General features: G+C 44.6%; 1 protein-coding gene across 3 annotated transcripts in view; it reads left to right on the top strand.

The window, feature by feature from the left end:
* The window catches only part of LOC120979081 (activating transcription factor 7-interacting protein 1-like), a 53,448-nt gene that overhangs the window by 9,481 nt on the left and 19,911 nt on the right, over positions 1-24,056 (top strand). For all 3 annotated transcript variants that reach the window (XM_040407628.1, XM_040407629.1, XM_040407627.1), the window contains exons 3-7: positions 4,368-5,758; positions 6,931-7,023; positions 10,730-10,875; positions 20,407-20,541; positions 20,639-20,704. In XM_040407628.1, coding sequence (XP_040263562.1) covers positions 4,375-5,758; positions 6,931-7,023; positions 10,730-10,875; positions 20,407-20,541; positions 20,639-20,704 — 1,824 coding nt within the window. In that variant the 5' untranslated portion in view covers positions 4,368-4,374. The remainder of the gene's footprint in view (positions 1-4,367; positions 5,759-6,930; positions 7,024-10,729; positions 10,876-20,406; positions 20,542-20,638; positions 20,705-24,056) is intronic.

Below are 24,056 nucleotides of genomic sequence, written 5' to 3'. Positions count from 1 at the left end.
GGATGTATTTTTTATTTTTTTTTAGGAAATGTGCTAATAGTTGTGAACTAGATCGGAATAGTCATAACCGCTTAGGCCTCTTTCACCTCGACCAGATATCTGTTTGGCCCAAAAGCAGGATTAGAGCACCGCCCTAATGAGTGAAGATTTTCCTCTCCTGATATTAGGGAATATTGTCCCCATCCCATTTCTACCTCTACACTATCCACCTTTTGATTTAAATAAAGACCTATAGAAGAGTAGATCACCTGTATGCGATATGAAATTGGGCTTCTAGTTTAAAAATCCTTGGAATGTTTCTGTGGATCCTGGATTGGCAGGGAGCATCTGTTAACTTGCAATTGTTTGTATCAGAATCATACAGAAAATCTTTCAGGGTACATTCACACGACCATGTGTAATCCTTTCCGTTTTGAGGTCCGCAAATAACGGAACCGTGTGTCCGCGTTTTGTGGCCGAATGACTTACGTTTGTTCCGTATGTCTTCCGTTTTTTTATGGTCTGCAAAAAAAGAAAGTAAAAAAAAAAATGAATTAAGGCCTTAAATAATACGAAAATGGATCCGCAAAAAACATAGGACATATGTTAACCATTCCGTATGTCATCCGCAATTTGCGGATCCATTGACTTGAATGGGGTTGCGGATAATAGTAGTACAAGCTTCATATTTTTGTGGAAACACCGATGCGGACAACATACTGAACGTTGTCCGCACATTTTATTCACCCTGTCTAAAATTTATACAGCATACTTAGATGACAGTCTACAGATGCACCAAATTTATCACAGTGGCTCTGGCTAGACACTTTTGCTTGAATGTACACCACCTGATGGTTGGCTTATTTTCTGCCAATGGTCCATCTTTCTCGATCAATTCTGCATCCTTCATTGCTAGATGTGTTTATAACCCACCATGACATTTGTTATTATAAAGTCGTATCTGCTTCTATTGCCTCTTGGGGTAGGGCATTCAATAGTTTGACTTGCCCGACTTTCCTCTACCCGTAATAATTGTTTTCTTAAAGGCCTTGAGAGAATAAACCATTTTCAATTTCTTCATATTAAGCACACATAGATTTCTAGATGTAAATGAGATCTCCTCTAAGGCCACGTTCAGCTGTATCCATATACCACCATGCACCAAAAAATGCTGCCAAAAGCCGGTGTGTGTGCCAGATACAGTGACCGGATCAGATTACCAGGGTTCACAATGCAGCTGTGAAACCTGCCTAAGGTGTCTTTTTTTTCCAAGTTGAACATGACATTTTTTTCCAGCCCCTCATTAAATAATCCCATTTAACAATCTAGTCTAGCCCTGCTTTGAACTCTCTCCAGCTCTATCATATCTGTTTAAAAAATTTGGAGCACAAAACTGAATCCCATATTCAAGATGTAACCTTTTTTTTGTGATTTAGCGCATGGGGTTGTTTAATGACCCTTATTTTATTGGCAACTGACAAGTTTTTTTATTATTTTTAGAGTATTTTTGTTTTCCTTTTTTTAAGTTAAATTTGGGGGAAATTAAAAATCTTTTTTTAAAAAGTGTATTTTTATATATTTCTTATTTTTTTTATTTATCTCTATCGTTTTATGTATAATTTTGTTTGCATGTGGTGACTGGTGATGGCTTCGGTTGATGTGGGCATTTTTTTATTTATTTGTGTATTATTTAGTTTACTTTTTCAAATATATTTTTGGTTCATAATATGTCCACCCAACAGGTTATTTAAAAGACACTTCCCCTGTAACTGGATCCTTTGGATGCCCCAGTTACAGTGGAAAACAGTTGCCTGTAGGGGCATTGCACACAGTCAGATCTGATCAGGATCTGCTAAGACCCTGCAGCTCTCCTATGCCTGAGCGCCCAGAGATCACATGATTGCCAGATCCAATATATTAAGTGGCATAGCAGCTTCCTCTACTCACTGAATAGCGCTGTGTTCTGTTCATGGAGAAGGCAGAAGCAATAATAAACTTCTCCTCGGGGTCCCTGGCTATCAGTGACACTCGGGGACTTTACTGGCTCATACAGGAGCTTTATTCTGGTGCTGTACGTGTATAGCACTCCAGATTAGTCATGTTGCAATAGTTTATATGTGCTCGAGGCATAGACAGCACGTATATAAATGGATGGCAGTTGTGAAAGGGTTAATATGTACCGTAAAAAGTATCCGCACATTATGCTAATTAAGTTTTTTTTTTTTTTTTTTTTTTTTTTTTTCATGCGGATTCTCGTGCAGCACGAAAAGGATCAGACAAAAATAATCATTTTGCCCAATCCTTGTCTCCCCTGACACATTAGTGTATTGGCCGTTCTTGGCAGGTTCGTCCGACAAGAGTTGTGTATGACCAGCTTTAGACCCTACATCTGTACAAGACTGTGCAGTTCAGTATCACCAGTCATGTTGGTTAATTGATCCGCATCAGTAGAAAAAAGATAGATGGACACAGCACGTCCTGTTGGAAATTTATTACAGATGCAACGTTTTTTTCTGGAGAGCCTTTATCAAGCAAATTTGGTGTGCTGTCCTCCTTTCTTTTTCAGTCATGTTGGTTGTCATGACCGGTTTTCCATGAAGCCATGTGGTTATCGGTTGTAATATTGGTAGCTATATAACCATGTAAAGTAGGTGAAGGTATTCTAAGAAATAAACTACATAACAAGTGTCAAATGTACTGGGCAGTGGCTGCATGGTTCCACCTTTGTACCCTAAGTAAATGTTGGTACAACCTCAACCATCCTTCAATCCTATAGCACTGAACCTGTTGCAAGAGAGTCTAAGGGTCTTACTCTGGCTGATGCTGGGTCATAACAATATGCAAGGCGATCAGTGCTTGTTTAGTGCTTTTCAGAGAGTACATAGCAAATGATTACGCCCCCCATTCACTTTGCATATTATTGGCAGTAGACCACGTGTTCACACAGTGCAATGTGCTGCTGGCAGATTTTTGGTGCTGCATCAAATATGCAAATGTTTGAAAACGAGTGTTTGCATGAATGGTTGTTAGAGATAATTTGTCCCTATCCTCGGCCTGGGTAAAAAGGGTCCTTACTTGTACAAAAATACTGGTTTTCCATTTAGAGCTAAGTTTTTATAGGAGCATGAGAATGTGCATGGATTTATGCAAACCTCAGAGTGAACGTACCCTTATGGTTGGCAAAGCATGCTTCATTGGGGTGTGGGGTTTCGCTCTGGTAGATGGGGTAAGCGGGCGCAGTACAGAGGCAAAATACAAGTTCTTAATTCAAACGTGTTTATTCACACTTAAGGCAATTGCACAAAACGGCATGTAACTTTGTAGTCTTGGTGTTAATTCACACACAATGGAAAGTTCATATAACACAAGTCACCTTGCTGGCAGTTCTGCCTCCAGTAGTCCACAGCAGGCTTTAGGGGGCCTGTTTCCAAAGAATGCAGCTCTCAGCCCTCCAGCATGGCACAAAGCCTCAGATCCCAAAACAGAGACATCTCTGCTGAGCCCAGCTGCCTATTTAAGGACAGCCAGTTGCTGCCAAAACTCCAACACTCAAACTCCGGTCCAGTATTTGACCTCACCTGGCTGGAAACCAGCCCAGCCGCACATGCTGGGAGGAAAATACCTGCCTTGCCAGACACAACCCCTCACTGTTTCACAGGGGTCACACTTTAGTAGTTGGTAATAGTAACATTTCTGTAATGTAATATTGTTTCTAGAAAGACTGTTTATTATTATTATTATTATTATTATTATTATTAATATATATATTTTTTTACATTCTTGATAAAGCTGTATGCATTGTCACTGAATGTTTGCACTGGTGCAGCAGATTTAATTGGAGAACCCCCTACCACAAAATGCAGTACAATCTGCAAGCAGCATATTAGAACAGGAGGAGCTGAGCAGATTGATATATAGCTTTTTGGGAAAAGAGCCTGTAAATCTTGTAATTTATATATTTATACGTCTGATCTTTCTGACTTCAGTTGTACACGTGGGAGGTGTTATCAATGATTGATAGCATTCTCTGTATAAGTGTGTATACAGAGATGGCTGTCAGTGATAGCTGTACGGGGCAGTCTTAAATTCAGAGATATAAAATTATAAATTACTGAATCTTTTCCACTATAACATGCTGCCTGCAGATTGCATTGAAAGAGAACCTCTCTGCTTTCCTGACATAGTAAATACTTGTATTCCCCATGTAATGCTGGATCATCCTTTCCCTGTTATGCCATTCCTCTGCTATTCCACTTGAAAATGTATGACTATACTTATTGGACAGTGGGACTTGTGTGTGTGTGTGTGTGGACAATGTTTGCCTTTGTAAAGTGTTTTTGTTTTTTTGCGGGCTATGTAATGTAAACGGTCTAATTCTTGTTTTAAAGGTTTGAGATGGAAACCGCAAAAGAACCACAGAAGAAAGTCTTTAAAGCTCGCAAAACAATGAAAGCAAGTGACCGCCAACAGTTAGAAGCTGTACAGAAAGCTAAAGAGGACCTGCTTAAACCTACAGAGATAAAGCTGGTTAATGGAATCCATGAAAATGGTGATTTAGATATGAATTATACAAACAATGATAAAGAACCCATGGAGGACACACAGAATCTAAATGGCATTCTAGATATGAACAATGATCCTCACGAGGTTCCAGTTGTGAAACTGTGTGACCTAGAAGAAGGTTTTAAACATGTTGACCAAACCAGTGACTTAAGGATGACACTTGATCTTGAACTTAATGAAAGTACTGTATGTCAAGACGATAGTAGTAAAATTGAGCCTACTGAGGCTGCTGTTCAAGCCTGCCCAACTAAAGATGATGAAGTGGTTCCTCATGGAAGCGTAGAACAAAGTGATTCAAGTGGACTGTTTCTGGAGGATCTTGCTTGTGAGCCTGAATTTTCACAGAAACAAACCCAGTCAAACATTCCCAATGAGGTGGAAAGTTGCAGCATTTTAGAGGAGGAAAGTAAGTTGGAAGATGAAAATCCTGTGGAGGATTCTAATGTCCAAGAATTGGAAAATGAAGATATGGATGTTATTTCAGAGGATCCTACTGCTAATGCAGATAGTGAAATGGAAGACGGTAATATTATTAAAGAACCTGTTGATCCAGAGCCTGTAGATTCTGTTGATGTTGGAGAAAAAGATGATCTATCTGAGGAGCAGGAAATTGAAGCCAGCAATGAGGACCTACACAGTGAAATACAGAATGTAGCGGAAACTGAAAACCATACTGAAGAGCAGGAGAGAACCGAGCCTGTAAATGAGTCGCTTGATACTAATGTTTTACCAGATATCAGTGTGTCTGATAATGGATCCCCTTCACAGGCTAATAAGGAAACTTCAGAGACCGAGGGAGAGCAACAAGATATTGGGGATGAGGCTATATCAAGCAGCATGGAGGTTGACCATAACTTGAAAAATCTAGAGCAAAATATTTCTTTACCTGCAGAAGCTCCAATTGATAAATCTCTGTCAGAAATAGAGACTGGCTCTGTTTTAGAAAATACTGATGAGATGGAAACTGATGAGATTATTCCCATTCTTGAAAAGCTTGCACCAGTGGAAGATGAACTTCAGTGTGTTTCAGAGGAAAAAGCAGATGTTGCAACTGTTCCTAATAAAGAAGAAGAAAAAAGTGAAAACATTGCAGTTTCTCCAACTAAGAACGATACAAATGAGACTCTGCCAAGTGAAGCGTTTTTAGTGCTTTCAGATGAAGAAGAACCCTGTGGTGAGAGCACGCCACTGAAAGGAAACGTGTTAACTGATCAAGGTGACTTTCTGAATTTTAACCTTAAAGGGGTTGTCCCACTTCAGTAAACGGCATTATCATGTAGACAAGTAATACAAGGCACTTCCTAAGGTGCTGTGATTGTCCATATTGCCTCCTTTGCTGTCTTAATACATGATGATAAATGCCATTTGCTGAAGTGAGAAAACCCTTTAATTTACTATTGGATCAGCGCTTAACTTTAATGCCATAAGCAGAATACAGACACATGTTTTTTCAAATATCTAACATTTTTATCATTTTGTTGGTGCTGTACCCGAGCCTTTTAATTCTAGGATAGTAAATTACTATAGGAAGCCTTGTAACATAGTATATAAGGCCGAAAAAAGACATCTGTCCATCCAGTTCAGCCAGAGGAAGGAAAAAAAACTCTGTAACGTAGAAGCCAATTTTCCTCATGACTTCCTGGATTAACGACCCTTCTCCAGAAATCTAATAACTTTAACCTGTAATATTATTACACTCCAGAAATACATCCAGGCCCCTCTTGAACTCCTTTATTGTACTCACCATCACCACCTCCTCAGACAGAGAGTTCCATAGTCTCACTGCTCTTACCGTAAAGAATCCTCTTCTATGTTTGTGTACAAACCTTCTTTCCTCCAGATGCAGAGGATGTCCCCTCGTCACAGTCCTGGGGATAAATAGATGATGAGAGAGACCCCTGATTTATACATAGTTATAAGATCTCCCCTCAGTCATCTTTTTTCCTAAACTGAATAACCCCAATTTTGATAATCCTTCTGGGTACTGTAGTCCACCCATTCCAGTTATTACTTTAGTTGCCCTCCTCTGAACCCTCTCCAGCTCTGCTTTGTCTGCCTTGTTCACAGGTACCAATCAATACCATAGCAACCTATTACATTATAACTTCTATTTTTTAGAATGGAAAAACCATTTGTGTTGTCCGATCTTAATGTTTTTAATAGATTTTGTCTGGGTCTTTGGTTTGCTTTTACTGAATAGTGGTGTCTGCTACATTATTCACAACAGCAAACAGCTGACGGAGCAGTGGCAGTGTAAGAAGGCATGTGCTTATACTGGACTACACAAAACGAGCCTTCTCTGTATGAATGTTAAAAAGCGAGTAACAATCACAATGCACAATAATCGTTGGGTTAAGTAACATTTTAAGTCGCCTCTTCTTACTGCAGATGATGTGAAAGAAGTTATTGAAGAGACAGAGGAAAGAACTAAAAATGAACAGAAAGAGCCAGAGAATAAAGAAGAACCACAAGCGGAGAAAAGTAAGAAAAGATCATTACTGTAAAAGAGATCTAGAAAACAAGGATGGTTTTTAAATTGAATTAGTTGTATATGCTAAAAACCTTATCACTGCCTCAGGTGAAGATCCTGTTGGACAACTAGTAACTCGAATACTAGAAAGTCCAAAAAGTCCAATACTGACATATTTTTGCTCCGCTTTTCTCTAAAGGATCCTTAGAAGCGAGTTGTCCAGGCCTGAGAAATTTTTACCAACATCTTACAATGCCATAAACTAATAAAATAAGTAATACCCACCTTACCAGACCCTTGCTACGCCCATTCCAAAGCATCCTGGTCTCCTGCCAGTCTGTTTACCAGTCTCCAGCAACTCAACTTGTGACGAGTGCTGCCACTGATCGGCCTGGTTTGGATGCAATGGTCTCACATCGTGTTGGCACATCCTCACTGGAGCTGAGTGAACAGATGTAGGTGGTGGACCTGGAAGCACGGACGAGGGGATTGGTAAGGTATGTATTACTCCTAATATTGTAAGCTGTTGGTAAGGAATTTCATGGGGCTGGACAACGTTTTCAGGATTCCTGTCCTCTAATATTTCTTGACCATTTCAGAAATTTGAGACTTAAAGCATTGCAGCAGTGTTGTCCAGATAACACTTTCAGAATTATGGACTGAGATGCTGAATTAATGGCAATTTTACTCTGGATCTTCTTCCTCTTAAGCCAGGTCAAGGCATGGGGGCCAATTTATGCTATTGATTTTGATGTGAATCTTCCTGTGTTAGGCCTCTTTCACACTACCTTTTTTTTTTTTTTTTCGTTTTGCGGGCGTTTTTTTGCGTTCCGTATACGGAACCATTCATTTCAATGGTTCCGGAAAAAAAGCGGAATGTACTCCGTATGAATTCCATTTCCGTTTTTCCGTTCCGTTGAAAGATAGAACATGTCCTATTATTGTCCACAAATCACGTTCCCTGGCTCCATTCAAGTCAATGGGTCCGCAAAAAAAACGGAACACATACGGAAATGCATCCGTATGTCTTCCGTATCCGTTCCGTTTTTGCGGAACCATCTATTGAAAATTTTATGCGCAGCCCAATTTTTTTTCTATGTAATTACTGTATACTGTATATGCCATATGGAAAAATGGAAACACATCTGAAACAAAAAACGGAACAACGGATCCGTGAAAAACAGACCGCAAAACACTGAAATGGCCATACGGTAGTGTGAAAGAGACCTTAGATGCATATTTAAGTAGAGTTTTCGCTCTGTCTGTGTGTAACATATAGAGGCGTCCAGCCGCCTCTTGTCACTACCCCAGTGTTTTCTAGAACCAAGAAACACCTTTCCCTAATAAAGTATATTATGAAAATTTCAAAAAAGAGAGCAAGAAAATAGCGGCACTCACCAAATTACTTTTCCACTCGTAGCTTTATTCCGGGTAAAATCACAGCAGATGCGGGTCACTGCACAGAAACACAAGGCAACAGCCGTTTTGCACTAAACAGTGCTTTGTCAAGCCTCCCGTGACGTGGTAGGGGGGCGTAGTAAATACCTCACTTCTTATCATTGATAACCTGGCTGTCTTTATATGATCGTGTTGTTTTTACTATTGAATTAATATGTATTAGACTTATGGAGATGTGATTGTCTCACCTGTCTGTCTGTGACATGGTGGAGTGAGTGAGGTATTTACTACATCCCCCTACCACGTCACGGGAGGCTTGACAAAGCACTGTTTAGTGCAAAATGGCTGTTGCCTTGTGTTTCTGTGCAGTGACCCGCATCTGCTGTGATTTTACCCGGAATGAAGCTAGGAGTGGAAAAGTATTTGGTGAGTGCCGCTATTTTCTTGCTCTCTTTTTTTAAAATGATTGGACTCAATACTTTATTTAGTTGAGCACCTGTCACGACCATGGTTATGGTCGTGACTCCTGATCCGCATGCTGTTGCCTGCGGTTTGGTTTTGGTCAATCACATGGTGAGGGCGGCTGGATTGTTGCCTCACGTGTGGTTGCCGCTGGCAACATGTTTGTGCTTTGCAGCTTGCTGCAAGCTGCATGCGGTTACACCTGGCAACCTGCGTTTGTAGGTGTGCCTTTTTATATATCTGGTGTGCACAAAGTTTGGATGTGTGCACTGGGATGGTTTCCCTTCACTTGTGGCTGCCCGAGGTAACGTGGTGTTTTCTGTACATGTGGTGGCGGTGTCTCGGCCTTCTGGCTGACTCCCAGGACGCGGTTGCCACGCATGTCGTTGCCTGCGGTAACAGCTGCAGAGTGATAAGGGTTTGTTCACTTCCCCTGTATGTGGCTGTTCTCCCTTCCCTGGTGTGAGAAGGGTTAATTCCCTTCTGTGTGTGTGAACACTGGGTGTGTCTGTGTGGGTGGGGCTACATGGGCTATAAAGCCTCAGTTGAGACCTGATGTCTGAGGGGTACTCCAGCCTTGTTTGTAAGCTGGAGGCACCCTCCTGGTCCCTTATTCCATCTGCCAGTGAGGGCCACCCTTGTGGTCATAAATTGTGATACACTATGTTATGAAGATGTGTTTGTGTTATGCTTATTTATTGCAGCGTATGGTTTCCTGGGTTCCTGTGTGGTGTGTGCTCTGTCTCTTGTGTTGTTGTGGACAGCAGCACTTATACTTGGGTTCCAGGCTCTGTGTCTGTGGCAGGTAGGTGTGGTACTAGTTGCACTTACCTGCCATTGCCATATGTCTGTTTCTGTTCCCTTTGCAGCCCGGCCAGTTTAGACTCCTGTTTCTCCGCATCCAGGAGGAACAAGTGGTCTACCCAGCTCCTAGTTCAGGGATTGGCGGAGGGTGAGTAGGGATCCGAGGTTCCTGAGCATGAGCCCTCCTACCATCAAGGTCGGCTCATGCAGCTAGGAGTCAGGGTCAGATTAGGGATGTGTTAGGAGGTGACCTGCTCCCTTATTCTGTTGTCCTGGCCGAGCAGCCACTAACATCTCGTGGCATCGCATGGCTGAGGGTTTTCCCCATCCTCAGCCGTGATGGCACCACCGCAAGTACCGCATGATGTGAATGATGCTGGATACTAAAACCGCATTATGCAGTGCCGACTGTTTCTATATCTTCGAACATTATATTATGAAAATGTTTAACATCCCTGTCCCTGCACTATACATTACAAATAAACTAAAATGGCAGTAACACTACAGATTGGTTAGCCTGTTTTTTGTACTTTAATTCTGTAGTGTTTACTTTTTAAAAATTGCGTTGGTTACAGAATTTCTCATTTAATCTCACATTTCTATATAAATGCAGAGTTTATGGCTTCTGTGTACAAGCAAGGAATTGATAGATGAATTTGTTATATAGCGCAATATGTATGATAAATGAGATGGCCTGTTCTGCTATGATGATTGTGTAACTCCAATTCGCTACAGTGAGCCACGGAAACTGTGGCACACCAACCACACTTGGCTGTTTTTGTAATCCAGCCTTTTGGGGCCGGCGCTTAGTCTCTTCTTGCCAGGGGAGCCCTTTTAACAAAGAAAGGAAAAAAAATAACATATACTGACCAAGGAAGTGGAGAAGAGCCTTTCTGAAATGAATTTTCACCCAGACTGGGTTCTGAATAATTTGAGGCTAACACCTCTGCATGTCACATCCCAAGCACTATGTAACATAACCTTGTTGCTGAGTGAAAGGGGTCACATGATGTCTGTATGTTGTATGTATTCATTATATTTCTGTCTGAACAGGTGAACTTTGCCGCCGGAAGCGTTCTAAGTCTGAAGATTTGGACAGCCAGAGCTCAAAGAGGAGGCGGTTTGAGGGTGAAGAGTATGAGGCAGAACTAAAGGTTAAAATCACAGCTGGTGATAATCTGAATGAGCAACTGCAGAAGGTACAGCGTTACTGTTAATATCAGATTATGTGTAATGCTGCATTTAGGCACCTAAAGGATCAGTCCAGTCCAAAATGAAATTCCGACATCCCATGATGTTCCCTATGTTGTAAAGGATACAGGATATCACAAATGTGAGTCCATCACTCACATTTTTATCAATATTTTATTATGTCTTTTTATGGGACAACACTGAAGATATGACACTTTAGATATAATGTAAAGTAGTCAATATACGGCTTGTATAACAGTGTAAATGTGGTGTGCCCTCAAAATAACACATGGCCATTAACGTCTAAACCGCTGGCAACAAAAGTGAGTACACCCCTAAGTGAAAATGGCCAAATTGTGCCCAATTAGCTATTTTCCCTCCCTGGTGTCATGTGACTCATTAGTGTTACAAGGTCTCAGATGTGAATGGGGAGCAGGTGTGTTAAATATGTTATTGCTCTCACGTTCTCTCACTGGTCCCTGGAAATTCAACATGGCACCTCATGGCAAAGAACTCTGAGGATCTGAAAAAAGAGTTGTTACTCTATGTAAAGATAGCCTAGGCTATAAGAAGATTGCCAACACCGTGAAACTGACCTGCAGCACTGTGGCCGAGACCATGCAGCGGTTTATCAGGACAGGTTCCACTCAGAACAGCCTCGCCATGGTCGACCAAAGAATTTGAGTGTACGTGCTCAGCGTCCTATACAGAGGTTGTCTTTTCAAAATAGACGTATGAATGCTGCCAGCATTGCTGAAGACTTTAAAGGGGTGAGGGGGTCAGATTGTTAGTGCTCAGACCATACTCCGCACACTGCATCAAAGGAAGCCTCTAAAGATGATCCACATGAAAGACTGCAAACAGTTTGCTGAAGACAACCATGTCCTGTGGTCAGATGAGACCAAGAAACTTATTTGGTTCAGATGATGTCAAGCACGTGTGGCGGGCCGCGGCAGCCAGGTGAGGAGTAGAAAGACAAGTGTGTCTTGTCTACAGTCAAGCATGGTGGAGAGAGTGTCATAGTTTGCTGCATGAGTACTGCCAGTTGTGGGGAGCTACAGTTCATTGAGGGAACCATGTATGCCAACATGTACTGTTACACACTGAAGCAGATCATTAACCCCTCCCTTTGAAAACTAGGCCACAGGGCAGTATTCCAACATGATAACTGCTCTAAACACACCTCCTAGATGACCACTGCCTTGCTAAAGAAACTGATGGTAAAGGTACTGGACTGGCCAAGCATGTCTCCAGACCTAAACCCTATTGAGCATCTGTGGGGCATCCTCAAAGGGAAGGTGGAGGAGCGCTAAGTCTCTAACATCCACCGGCTCCAGTTGCAACCTGTGAAGCTCTAGCTAACTCCATGCACAAGAAAGTTAAGGTAGTGCTGGAAAATAATGGTTGCCACACAAAATATTGACACTTTGGGCACAATTTGACCATTTTCACTTAGGGGTGTACTCTCTTTTGTTGCCAGCAGTTTAGACATCAATGGATATGTGTTGAGTTATTTTAAGGGCACACCAAATTTACACTGTTATACAAGCTGTATACTGACTATTTTACATTGTATCAAAGTGTCATATCTTCAGTGTTCCCATGAAAAGATATAACAAAATATTTACAAAAATGTGAGGGGTGTACTCACTTTTGTGAGATACTGGATGTGCTTTTTAACTATATTTTATATATAATATATATTAAAATTCTAGCATACAATGTACCAGAAAGAAAATGGAGCCATTCTCCTCTGACATCCAAATGAACAGCTAATCTTGGCACAGATAGAAGGCAGTACAGTACATGTAGCATTGCACTGTTGATTGGTTGGAGTCATTGTATGTATGTATGTATGTATGTGTGTGTGTGTGTGTGTGTGTGTGTGTATATATATATATATATATATATATATATATATATATAATTACACCTCCCGTTGTTCTTTTTGCCTCTTTTTGAGGTCCAAAACAAAATCCACATAGCATACCCCCTCCCTCCTTGTTGATGCTAGCCCTGAGGCAATTACCATAAATATGTAATAGACTCAATTCTGATATATCACTGTCAGAATCTGTCAGAAAATAAACATTTACTGTGAGAGTCTGGTCCTCTAATCCAGGGAAAAGCTTTCTTTTATTTTTATGCTACTGAGGTTTTATGTGCTCTATGGGAGGGGCCATGCAATTTGGTGCACCATAGCTTAGTCACAAAAGCTGCCCAATGACACCCCCTCGAGTTTGACACCCACTGGATTCTCCTGCGACATAGTGTTTACAGCCAATAGAAAATGCCTTATTTGTTCTTCTGTATGTACTGTGTAAGGAGGCTCACAGGAAAGCATGCACAGATGAAGGGGAAGCGTGAGCTTTTTCCTCACTGTGTGGAAGCTCTAGGCCAGGTGTGCACAACGTTTCCTGGTTGGGGGCCACATTGCCAGACTGAACCAATGACGAGGGCCGAAATTAAAATTTAAAGGTGCATTAACAACTGAAATATTGTACTTATGGCATATTGAACACACATTATATAGCAATAATGTCTAGTTACACTTCCAGGACTCCCATCTAATGGGAGAAATACATGAAAAATACATGTGAGCATCCACAAGACATAGGCATACATGTCTGTTACCAGATGGTTGGGGGCCGCACAGAATAGTATTAAGGGCCGCATGTGGCCCCCGGGCCGCAGGTTGTGCACCCCTGCTCTAGGCTCTCTCAAATTACAGATTGTGAAGCTTCTTCTAGAGAGGATGCAAAATCGGTGATGCAGAACGATCTGTCTCTGAAAGCTGTGACAGGGAGAGAGCTGCTGCAGAAAGGACCCCCCCCCCCCAACTGATAAACTAGCACTTAGAAATGATACGTCAAAGAGTCTGACAGACAGAAAGGCCCCTTTCACACGGGCGAGATTTCCGCGCGGGTGCAATGCGTGAGTTGAACGCATTGCACCCGCACTGAATCCGGACCCATTTATTTTTATGGGGCTGTACACATAAGCGGTGATTTTCACGCATCACTTGTGTGTTGCGTAAAAAATCGCAGCATGCTCCTCTTTGTGTGTTTTTCACGTAACGCAGGCCCCATAGAAAAGAATGGGGTTGCGTGAGAATCGCAAGCATCCGCAAGCAAGTGCGGATGCGGTGCGATTTTCACGCATGGTTGCTAGGTGACTATCGGGCTGGGGACCCGATCATTATTAATTTTCCTTATAACATGGTTATAAGGGAAAATAATAGCATTCTGAATACAGAATGCATAGTAAAATAGGGCTGGAGGGGTTAAAAAAAATTCCAAATATTTTAACTTCCCTTAATCCACTTGTTCGCGCAGTTGGCATCTCTTCTGTCTTCATCTGTGAGGAAAAGGACCTTTGATGACGTCACTGGGTACCACATTCAGTTTTTTATCACGCGCGTGCAAAACGCATTGCACCCGCATGATAAAAACTGAACAACGGAACGCAATCGCAGTCAAAACTGACTGCAATTGCGTACCTACTTGCGCGGGTTTGCCGCAATGCACCGGGACGCATCCGGACCTAATCCGGACACGCTCGTGTGAAAGAGGCGTAAGAAGATATTTAGACCCCTTAATCCAAACCCCATCACTAGTCATCATTGTAACATTATCTGATGCCTTTTTATTTCCAATACTAACTTCCAGGGGGCTCAGCACAGCCGTGCAATCTTTTATGGCAGCTCAGGTTTCGCCTGTGATTTAGGCCTAATTCACACTTCAGTAATTTTTAGCCAACACCAGGTGCAGGTCAAAATCACAGAACAGGGCTAAATCTTTCAATTATACCTTATCCATGTAGGGACCACTCCTGGTTTTGGCTGCCAGTCACTGATGGAAATCTGCTGTGTGAATAAGGCCTTAGTAGGGAACAGGAGGGGATCTCTAGAATTACGCTATTCAGCTAAATGAGTTTTTAGAAGCATGTATAGTTCCATGACTGGTTAAGTTAAAAGTAGGGATGAGCGAACCCGAACTGTATAGTTCGGGTTCGTACCGAATTTTGGGGTGTCCGTGACACGGACGCGAACATTTTCGTAAAAGTTCGGGTTCGGTGTTCGGCGCTTTCTTGGTGCTTTTTGAAAGGCTGCAAAGCAGCCAATCAACAAGCGTCATACTACTTGCCCCAAGAGGCCATCACAGCCTTGCCTACTATTGGCATGGCTGTGATTGGCCAGTGCAGCATGTGACCCAGCCTCTATATAAGCTTGGGTCACGTAGCGCTGCACGTCACTCTGCTGATTCAAGCATTGGGAGAGGTTGCTGCTGCGACGTTAGGGCGAGATTAGGCAGATTAACTCCTCCAAAAGACTTCATTCTGTGATCGATCTGCAGCTGTGGATCATTGAAGTGCTAATATCGACTTGCTCACTTTTTTGAGGCTGCCCAGAGCATTTTTAGATCACTTTTTTCTGTGGTGATCGGCGGCCATTTTGTGGCTTGTGGTGCGCCAGCACAAGCTATCACCAAGTGTATTTAACCATCAATAGTGTGGTTATTTTTTGCTATATCCTACATCAGCTGCAGGCTGAGCCTGTGTCACCGAAGTGCATTTAACCATCAATAGTGTGGTTATTTTTTGGCCATATACTACATCAGGGGCAAGTTGAGCCTGTCACCCAGCGCCTAAAAAATAGACCTGACATTTCTATTCAACCAAATTTGTACTGTTTTAGCTGGTCAAGTTATTTGTAGTGACCGTAAAAGCACACTTTTTGTTCTGGGTTGAAAAACTATTCCCAAATTTGCCATTCTCAAAATAACTAGTTTCTGCTATATGAGGCCTACTTGAAATCTATCCCAAAAAGGATATCTTACATTGAAGGTGCTGATAGTGTCATTCAGAAAAACCTAACACACACGCTACCGTGCAGATACAAGTCTAATTCTGTGATTAAACCTATACCTGTCACACAGCGCAAAAAAAAACAGGCCTCACATTTCTATTCAACCAAATCTGTACTGTTTTAGCTGGTCAAGTTATTTGTAGTGACCGTAAAAGCACACTTTTTGTTCTGGGTTGAAAAACTATTCCCAAATTTGCCATTCTCAAAATTGTGGAGAACGGGAACAATGAGGAAAACATCTAATAAGGGACGCAGACGTGGACCTGGTCGTGGTGGTGTTAGTGGACCCTCTGGTGCTGGGAGAGGACGTGGCCGTTCTGCCACAGCCACACGTCCTAGTGAACCAACTACCTCAGGTCCCAGTAGCCAGCAGAATTTACAGCCATATTTGGTGGGGCCCAATGCCGTTCTAAGGATGGTAAGGCCTAAGCAGGTACAGGCATTAGTCAATTGGGTGGCCGACAGTGGATCCAGCACGTTCACATTATCTCCCACCCAGTCTTCTGCAGAAAGTGCACAGATGGCGCATGAAAACCAAGCCCATCAGTCTGTCACATCACCCCCATGCATATCAGGGAAACTGTCTGAGCCTCAAGTTATGCAGCAGTCTCTTATGCTGTTTGAAGACTCTGCTGCCAGGGTTTCCCAAGGGCATCCACCTAGCCCTTCCCCAGGGGTGGAAGAGATAGAATGCACTAACGCACAACCACTTATGTTTCCTGATGATGAGGACATGGGAATACCACCTCAGCACGTCTCTGATGATGACGAAACACAGGTGCCAACTGCTGTGTCTTTCTGCAGTGTGCAGACTGAACAGGAGGTCAGGGATCAAGACTGGGTGGAAGACGATGCAGGGGACGATGAGGTCCTAGACCCCACATGGAATGAAGGTCGTGCCACTGACTTTCAGAGTTCGGAGGAAGAGGCAGTGGTGAGACCAAGCCAACAGCGTAGCAAAAGAGGGAGCAGTGGGCAAAATCAGAACACCCGCCGCCAAGAGACTCCGCCTGCTACTGACCGCCGCCATCTGGGACCGAGCACCCCAAAGGCAGCTTCAAGGAGTTCCCTGGCATGGCACTTCTTCAAACAATGTGCTGACGACAAGACCCGGGTGGTTTGCACGCTGTGCCATCAGAGCCTGAAGCGAGGCATTAACGTTCTGAACCTTAGCACAACCTGCATGACCAGGCACCTGCATGCAAAGCATGAACTGCAGTGGAGTAAACACCTTTAAAAACAAGGAAGTCACTCAGGCTCCCCCTGCTACCTCTTCTGCTGCTGCCGCCGCCTCTGCCTCTTCTGCTGCTGCCTCGGCCTCTTCCTCCGCCTCTGGAGGAACGTTGGCACCTGCCGCCCAGCAAACATGGGATGTACCACCAACACCACCACCTGCGTCACCAAGCATCCCAACCATGTCACACGGCAGCGTTCAGCTCTCCATCTCACAAACATTTGAGAGAAAGCGTAAATTCCCACCTAGCCACCCTCGATCCCTGGCCCTGAATGCCAGCATTTCTAAACTACTGGCCTATGAAATGCTGTCATTTAGGCTGGTGGACACAGACGGCTTCAAACAGCTCATGTCGCTTGCTGTCCCACAGTATGTTGTTCCCAGCCGCCACTACTTCTCCAAGAGAGCCGTGCCTTCCCTGCACAACCAAGTGTCCGATAAAATCAAGTGTGCACTGCGCAACGCCATCTGTGGCAAGGTCCACCTAACCACAGATACGTGGACCAGTAAGCACGGCCAGGGACGCTATATCTCCCTAACTGCACACTGGGTAAATGTAGTGGCGGCTGGGCCCCAGGCGGAGAGCTGTTTGGCGCACGTCCTTCCGCCGCCAAGGATCGCAGGGCAACATTCTTTGCCTCCCTGTCTCCTCCTCCTCAGCTTCCTCCTCCTCTTCTTCCACCTGCTCATCCAGTCAGCCGCACACCTTCAGCACAGCCCGGGGTAAACGTCAGCAGGCCGTTCTGAAACTCATGTTTGGGGGACAGGCCCCACACCGCACAGGAGTTGTGGCGGGGTATAGAACAACAGACCGACGAGTGGATGCTGCCGGTGAGCCTCAAGCCCGGCCTGGTGGTGTGCGATAATGGGCGAAATCTCGTTGCAGCTCTGGGACTAGCCGGTTTGACGCACATCCCTTGCCTGGCGCATGTGCTGAATTTGGTGGTGCAGAAGTTCATTCGCAACTACCCCGACATGTCAGAGCTGCTGCATAAAGTGCGGTCAGTCTGTTCGTGCTTCCGGCGTTCACACCCTGCCGCTGCTTGCCTGTCTGCGCTACAGCGTAACTTCGGCCTTCCCGCTCACCGCCTCATATGCGACGTGCCCACCAGGTGGAACTCCACCTTGCATATGCTGGACAGACTGTGCGAGCAGCAGCAGGCCATAGTGGAGTTTCAGCTGCAGCACGCACGGGTCAGTCGCACTGCGGATCAGACCCACTTCACCACCAATGACTGGGCCTCCATGCGAGACCTGTGTGCCCTGTTGCGCTGTTTCGAGTACTCCACCAACATGGCCAGTGGCGATGACGCCGTTATCAGCGTTACAATACCACTTCTATGTCTCCTTGAGAAAACACTTAGGGCGATGATGGAAGATTAGGTGGCCGAGGAGGAAGAGGAGGAAGAGGGGTCATTTTTAGCACTTTCAGGCCAGTCTCTTCGAAGTGACTCAGAGGGAGTTTTTTTGCAACACCAGAGGCCAGGTACAAATGTGGCCAGACAGGGCCCACTACTGGAGGACGAGGATGAGGAGGAGGTGGAGGAGGATGAGGATGAAGCATGTTCACAGCGGGGTGGCACCCAAAGCAGCTCGGGCCCATCACTGGTGCGTGGCTGGGGGGAAACACAGGACGATGACGATACGCCTCCCACAGAGGACAGCTTGTCCTTACCTCTGGGCAGCCTGGCACACATGAGCGACTACATGCTGCAGTGCCTGCGCAACGACAGCAGAGTTGCCCACATTTTAACGTGTGCGGACTACTGGGTTGCCACCCTGCTGGATCCCCGGTACAAAGACAATGTGCCCACCTTACTTCCTACACTGGAGCGTGATAGGAAGATGCGCGAGTACAAGCGCACGTTGGTAGACGCGCTACTGAGAGCATTCCCAAATGTCGCAGGGGAACCAGTGGAAGCCCAAGGCGAAGGCAGAGGAGGAGCAAGAGGTCGCCAACTCAGCTGTGTCACGGCCAGCTCCTCTGAGGGCAGGGTTAGCATGGCAGAGATGTGGAAAAGTTTTGTCACCACGCCACAGCTAACTGCACTACCACCTGATACGGAACGTGTTAGCAGGAGGCAACATTTCAATAACATGGTGGAACAGTACCTGTGCACACCCCTCCACGTACTGACTGATGGTTCGGCCCCATTCAACTTCTGGGTCTCCAAATTGTCCACGTGGCCAGAGCTAGCCTTTTATGCCTCGGAGGTGCTGGCCTGCCCGGCGGCCAGCGTTTTGTCTGAACGTGTATTCAGCACGGCAGGGGGCGTCATTACAGACAAACGCAGCCGCCTGTCTACAGCCAATGTGGACAAGCTGACGTTCATAAAAATGAACCAGGCATGGATCCCACAGGACCTGTCCATCCCTTGTGCAGATTAGATATTAACTACCTCCCCTTAACAATATATTATTCTACTCCAGGGCACTTCCTCATTCAATACTATTTTTAATTTAATTTTACCATTATATTGCGGGGCAACCCAAAGTTGAATGAACCTCTCCTCTGCCTGGGTGTCGGGGCCTAAATGTGTGACAGTGGCCTGTTCCAGTGGTGGGTGACGTGAAGCCTGATTCTCTGCTATGACATGAAGACTGATTCTGTGCTGACATAAGCCCAGATTCTCTGTTACGGGACCTCTCTCCTCTGTCTGGGTGCCGGGGCCTAAATATGTGACAGTGGCCTGTTCCAGTGGTGGGTGACGTGAAGCCTGATTCTCTATGACATGAAGACTGATTCTATGCTGACATAAGGCCAGATTCTCTGTTACGGGACCTCTCCTCTGTCTGGGTGCCGGGGCCTAAATATGTGACAGTGGCCTGTTCCAGTGGTGGGTGATGTGAAGCCTGATTCTCTGCTATGACATGAAGACTGATTCTGCGCTGACATGAAGCCAGATTCTCTGCTATGGCATGAAGAGACTGATTCTCTGCTGACGTGAAGCCAGATTCTCTGCTATGGGACCTCTGTCCAATTGATATTGGTTAATTTTTATTTTTTATTTTAATTCATTTCCCTATCCACATTTGTTTGCAGGGGATTTACCTACATGTTGCTGCCTTTTGCAGCCCTCTAGCTCTTTCCTGGGCTGTTTTACAGCCTTTTTAGTGCCGAAAAGTTCGGGTCCCCATTGACTTCAATGGGGTTCGGGTTCGGGTTCCGGGAAGTTCGGCCGAACTTCTCGAACCTGAACATCCAGGTGTTCGCTCAACTCTAGTTAAAAGCTGAATTTTTAGGTTTTTCCTGGGTTGCTATAGATAAAATTCACTACAGGAGATGATAGGATGGTTGCATTCACATAAAGTTTATCAACAATTAAATTGTTAGTATAACAATACTCAAACCAATACATGCTCCATAGCCATGATTATGTAAGCATAGCACACACCTCAGACTACTGCACCTATATTCTCTTAATTATTCATTCATAGGTGATCCAGAGAATGTTTGAAGAAAAGCTCAGTGCATTGCAGTGTTTGGACTTTGACAAAGCATTAGCTGACCTGAAATCAAGAGTGGAGAAAATTCAATGTAAGAAACATGAGACTGCTCTGCAAACCATGCAGGTAATGTTTTTCTTCCAGCTCTGCTCATTATGAATTATTGCCCTCCGTGCACCCAATGTATACCAGTGTTCCTCATTTCTTCTCTTTGCTCTTTTAGGCTAAAATTACTCGTTTAACAAAGCGCTTTGGGGCAGCGAAGGAGGACCTAAAGAAGAGACCTGAGGTAAAACACATTACCATTCCAGTACTATTTCCTCTTGCATTTTAATAATTTTTTTTTTCTTTTATATTTAAATGTGAAATATTTCTCCTCCTCTAGAACAGAACCATGATCAGTCTTGAACATTTTACACCTCATTTAATTCTGTTAAAGGGGTTCTCTGGCCTTTTTAATATTGATGACCTCTCCTCAGGATAGGTTATCAATATCAGATCAGCAGGGGTCCGACACCCCCGCCGTTCAACTGTACGAAGGGAAGGCGCTCGCAGTGTGCACTTTACGTCCCCATCTCTCATCCTGCTTGCTGCTGCTTTGCCATAGACATAGCAGCGAGCAGGAAGAAAGGAGAAGGCACGTGCAAACAACCCCTTTAAATCTAAATATAATTTTATCTTTTGAGGTAATTTAATGCAAGATTATCAAGACTGAATGGTATAGGTAAAAAGGCAATATGTAAATTGATGTGGGAGATTCTTTATATATTCCTCTTCTTTTTTTTTTTTTCTTGCTCTGTATGTATCAGGCGGGGTTATCTTGTAGGCATAATGTGGTAGATTAGGAGCCCTGGTGAAGATGCATAACTATAAATACAGAAGTGTGCACCAGAAGTTGGTATTTAATTAAGGGGAATCTGTAACCAGTTTTATTCTGTCCTAACTGCCAAGCTCTGACAGCTCCAGCGCCTGCCACTGAGTCCTCATATTCATCAGCCACCCACCTGCCACTGACAGCTTTTCCCTGCCACAGTAAGCAGCAGGTGGGCGGGGAGAGCCAGGTCCTCACAGATATCAGGACTGTTCAGTACAGTACAGCTTAGTCAGTTAAAGTAAGTGACACAGCACTTTGATAAGGGTATGGCTAGAGATGAGTGAATCGAAGCTGATGAAGTGGAATTCGTTCAGAATTTCAGGAAAAATTCGATTTGCACCGGATGCGAATTTCTTCGTGGTAAGGAATCACATCTTTTTCTAAAATGGCTGCTGCACGCGTGGGGACATGGAGAAAGGAACTCTGGGAAGGCGGGATCACCCATGATGCCATGCATGCTGGTGCTAGGGACAGTGATGGAAAAAACGTCATTGTGCTAAAAAAAACAATTTCCAAGTACAGGGAAAGATTATTCAAGGTGTAGGGAAAGGATAGGGAGGAATCATTCCACAGCATTGATGTTGAACAGGGTTCAGTCGGAGATGTGACAGCCTGGGTAATAGGAACATTCCTATTGCACCTTGCAGCACTGACTGGGGATTCAAATTGCCATTATACAGCTCTGTAATTCCATCAAAGCATTCTTATTAGGGTACAAGTGCTGTTTGATAAGGAAATATTTCTAAGTTTTTTTTGCCCTAGTGCGGTGCAGTTATGTTCTAAAGCATTTTTTGGCTTGTGTTAGTGGGGAAAAGGAGCTCATTAGCCGTTGTGAGGTGAAGTGCGAAAATTTTAGCCCTTTTTGTCGTGTATTAGGGTACTTTCTCACTAGCGTTATTCTTTTCCGACATGGAGTTCCGTCCTAAGGGCTCAATACCGGAAAAGAACTGATCAGTTTTATCCTAATGCATTCTGAATGGAGAGCATTCCGTTCAGGATGCATCAGGATGTCTTCAGTTCAGTCTTTTTGACTTTTAAGGATGGAGATAATACCGCAGCATGCTGCCGTTTTATCTGCGTCCAAAATTCCGGAACACTTGCCATTTTTTCCCATTGAAATGCATTAATGCTGTATCCGACCTCGAGTGTTACGGCAAAATTGATCCGGCATTGCGGTCTGCGCATGCTCAGACCGCAAAAAATATGAAGAAAATAAATGCTGTATCCGTTTTTCCAGATGACACCGGAGACTGATCTGGCATTTCAATGCATTTGTCATACGGATCAGGATCCTGATCCGTCTGACAAATGCCATCAGTTTGCATGCATTTTGACGGGTCCGGCAGGCAGTTTCAGCGACGGAACTGCCTGCCGGAATCCTCTGTCGCAAGTGTGAAAGTACCCTTAGTGGCGAAAGTAAAATATATTTGCCGCTCAGCCGTGCAGTTATCTGTTCTAAAGCCCTTTTTTGCATGTGTTAGTGGAAAAAGGAAAAATATATTTGCCACTCAGCGGTGCAGTGATATATTCTAAAGCCCAGTTTGCCGTGTATTAGTGGCAAAATAAAAATATATTCACCGTTCATCGTTGCACTTGCCTGTTGAAAAGCCTTTTGTGTTGTGTAAAAGTAGAAACAAATTAGGGCCTAATTACCATTCAGCAGTGCAGTGATATACTCTAAAGCCCAGTTTGCTGTATTTGATCTAACATTTGGTTATTTGATCTAACAGTATGTCACACAGAGAAGTGCCAGGCCCTGCACAGGGGAGTTGCAGAGGCCTTAAATGTTTCTGGCGCAGGCAGAGGTCACAGCAGACTAAGGAGCTGTGGCAGCAGGGGTCACTTTGAGAGGCCGGAGCTCCAAGTGTCAGCTAGCGGTTGTGTCGTGACCAGAAACCCAGCGGAGTCAGCAGGGTGGCAGCAGTGGGAGGTCAGTAGCCAAACGCGCCCAGGGTAGACCACCCACTTTGGGGGAGCCTACCTGCCCGGGAAGTAGTGGTGCAGGGGTTCAAGGAGGCAGTGACAGTAGCAGTCAGTCACTGCATAGTGTGGCAGTTTTTTTAAGCCATATGTAGCCCATACGTGGCCATATGTAGAATCTGTGGGCAGGGGGTGAAGCGTGGCCAGGGTGCCAATGTTGGCACTACGGCCCTGGGAGAACCATGGCTCCGCTGTGGTGGTCCAGCCTGCTGCAGCAACCGCTGCATCACCCTCTGGCAGTCAAGGCTCCACCTCCTCAGCCGAAGGGAGCTGTCTGTCCTTCCCATCATCTGCCAGTCCTGATGTTCCTCCTACTCCTCCTCACGCATTCCGTCAGCAATCGATTGCTAAGAGACAACGGTGTGCGTGCACTCATCCAACGGCGCAGAAGTTGAACATGCTCCTGTCCAAGTTGCTGGTGCTGCAGTCCCTCCATTTCCAAGTGGTGGACTCTGCACCTTTCAGAGAATTGATGGCTTGTGCCAAGGTAGAGAGTCCCAAGCCGTCATTTCTTAGCCAAAAAGGCAGTATCAGCCCTGCACAAATATGTAGAACAGAAGGTGGGCCAGTCCTCGAGCCTGTCTGCGTCTGCTAAAGTGTACGGCAGCACTGATGTGTGGAGCTGTAACTGCGGTCAGGGACAGTACGTGTCCTTTACGGCCCACTGGGTGAATGTGGTTCCTGCACAGCCACACCAGCAACTTAGCCAGGTGACACCGCTTCCGCCTCCACGTTGCCACGCTGTTGGTCCAGCGACAATGTCCGCCTCTGCCTCCTCATTCTCCAC

The sequence above is a fragment of the Bufo bufo genome, chromosome 9, assembly GCF_905171765.1.
Source record: "Bufo bufo chromosome 9, aBufBuf1.1, whole genome shotgun sequence".
Classification (NCBI taxonomy): domain Eukaryota; kingdom Metazoa; phylum Chordata; class Amphibia; order Anura; family Bufonidae; genus Bufo; species Bufo bufo.
Note: the sequence above shows the minus strand (reverse complement) of the source record. Positions and strands in the feature narration are given on the sequence as shown.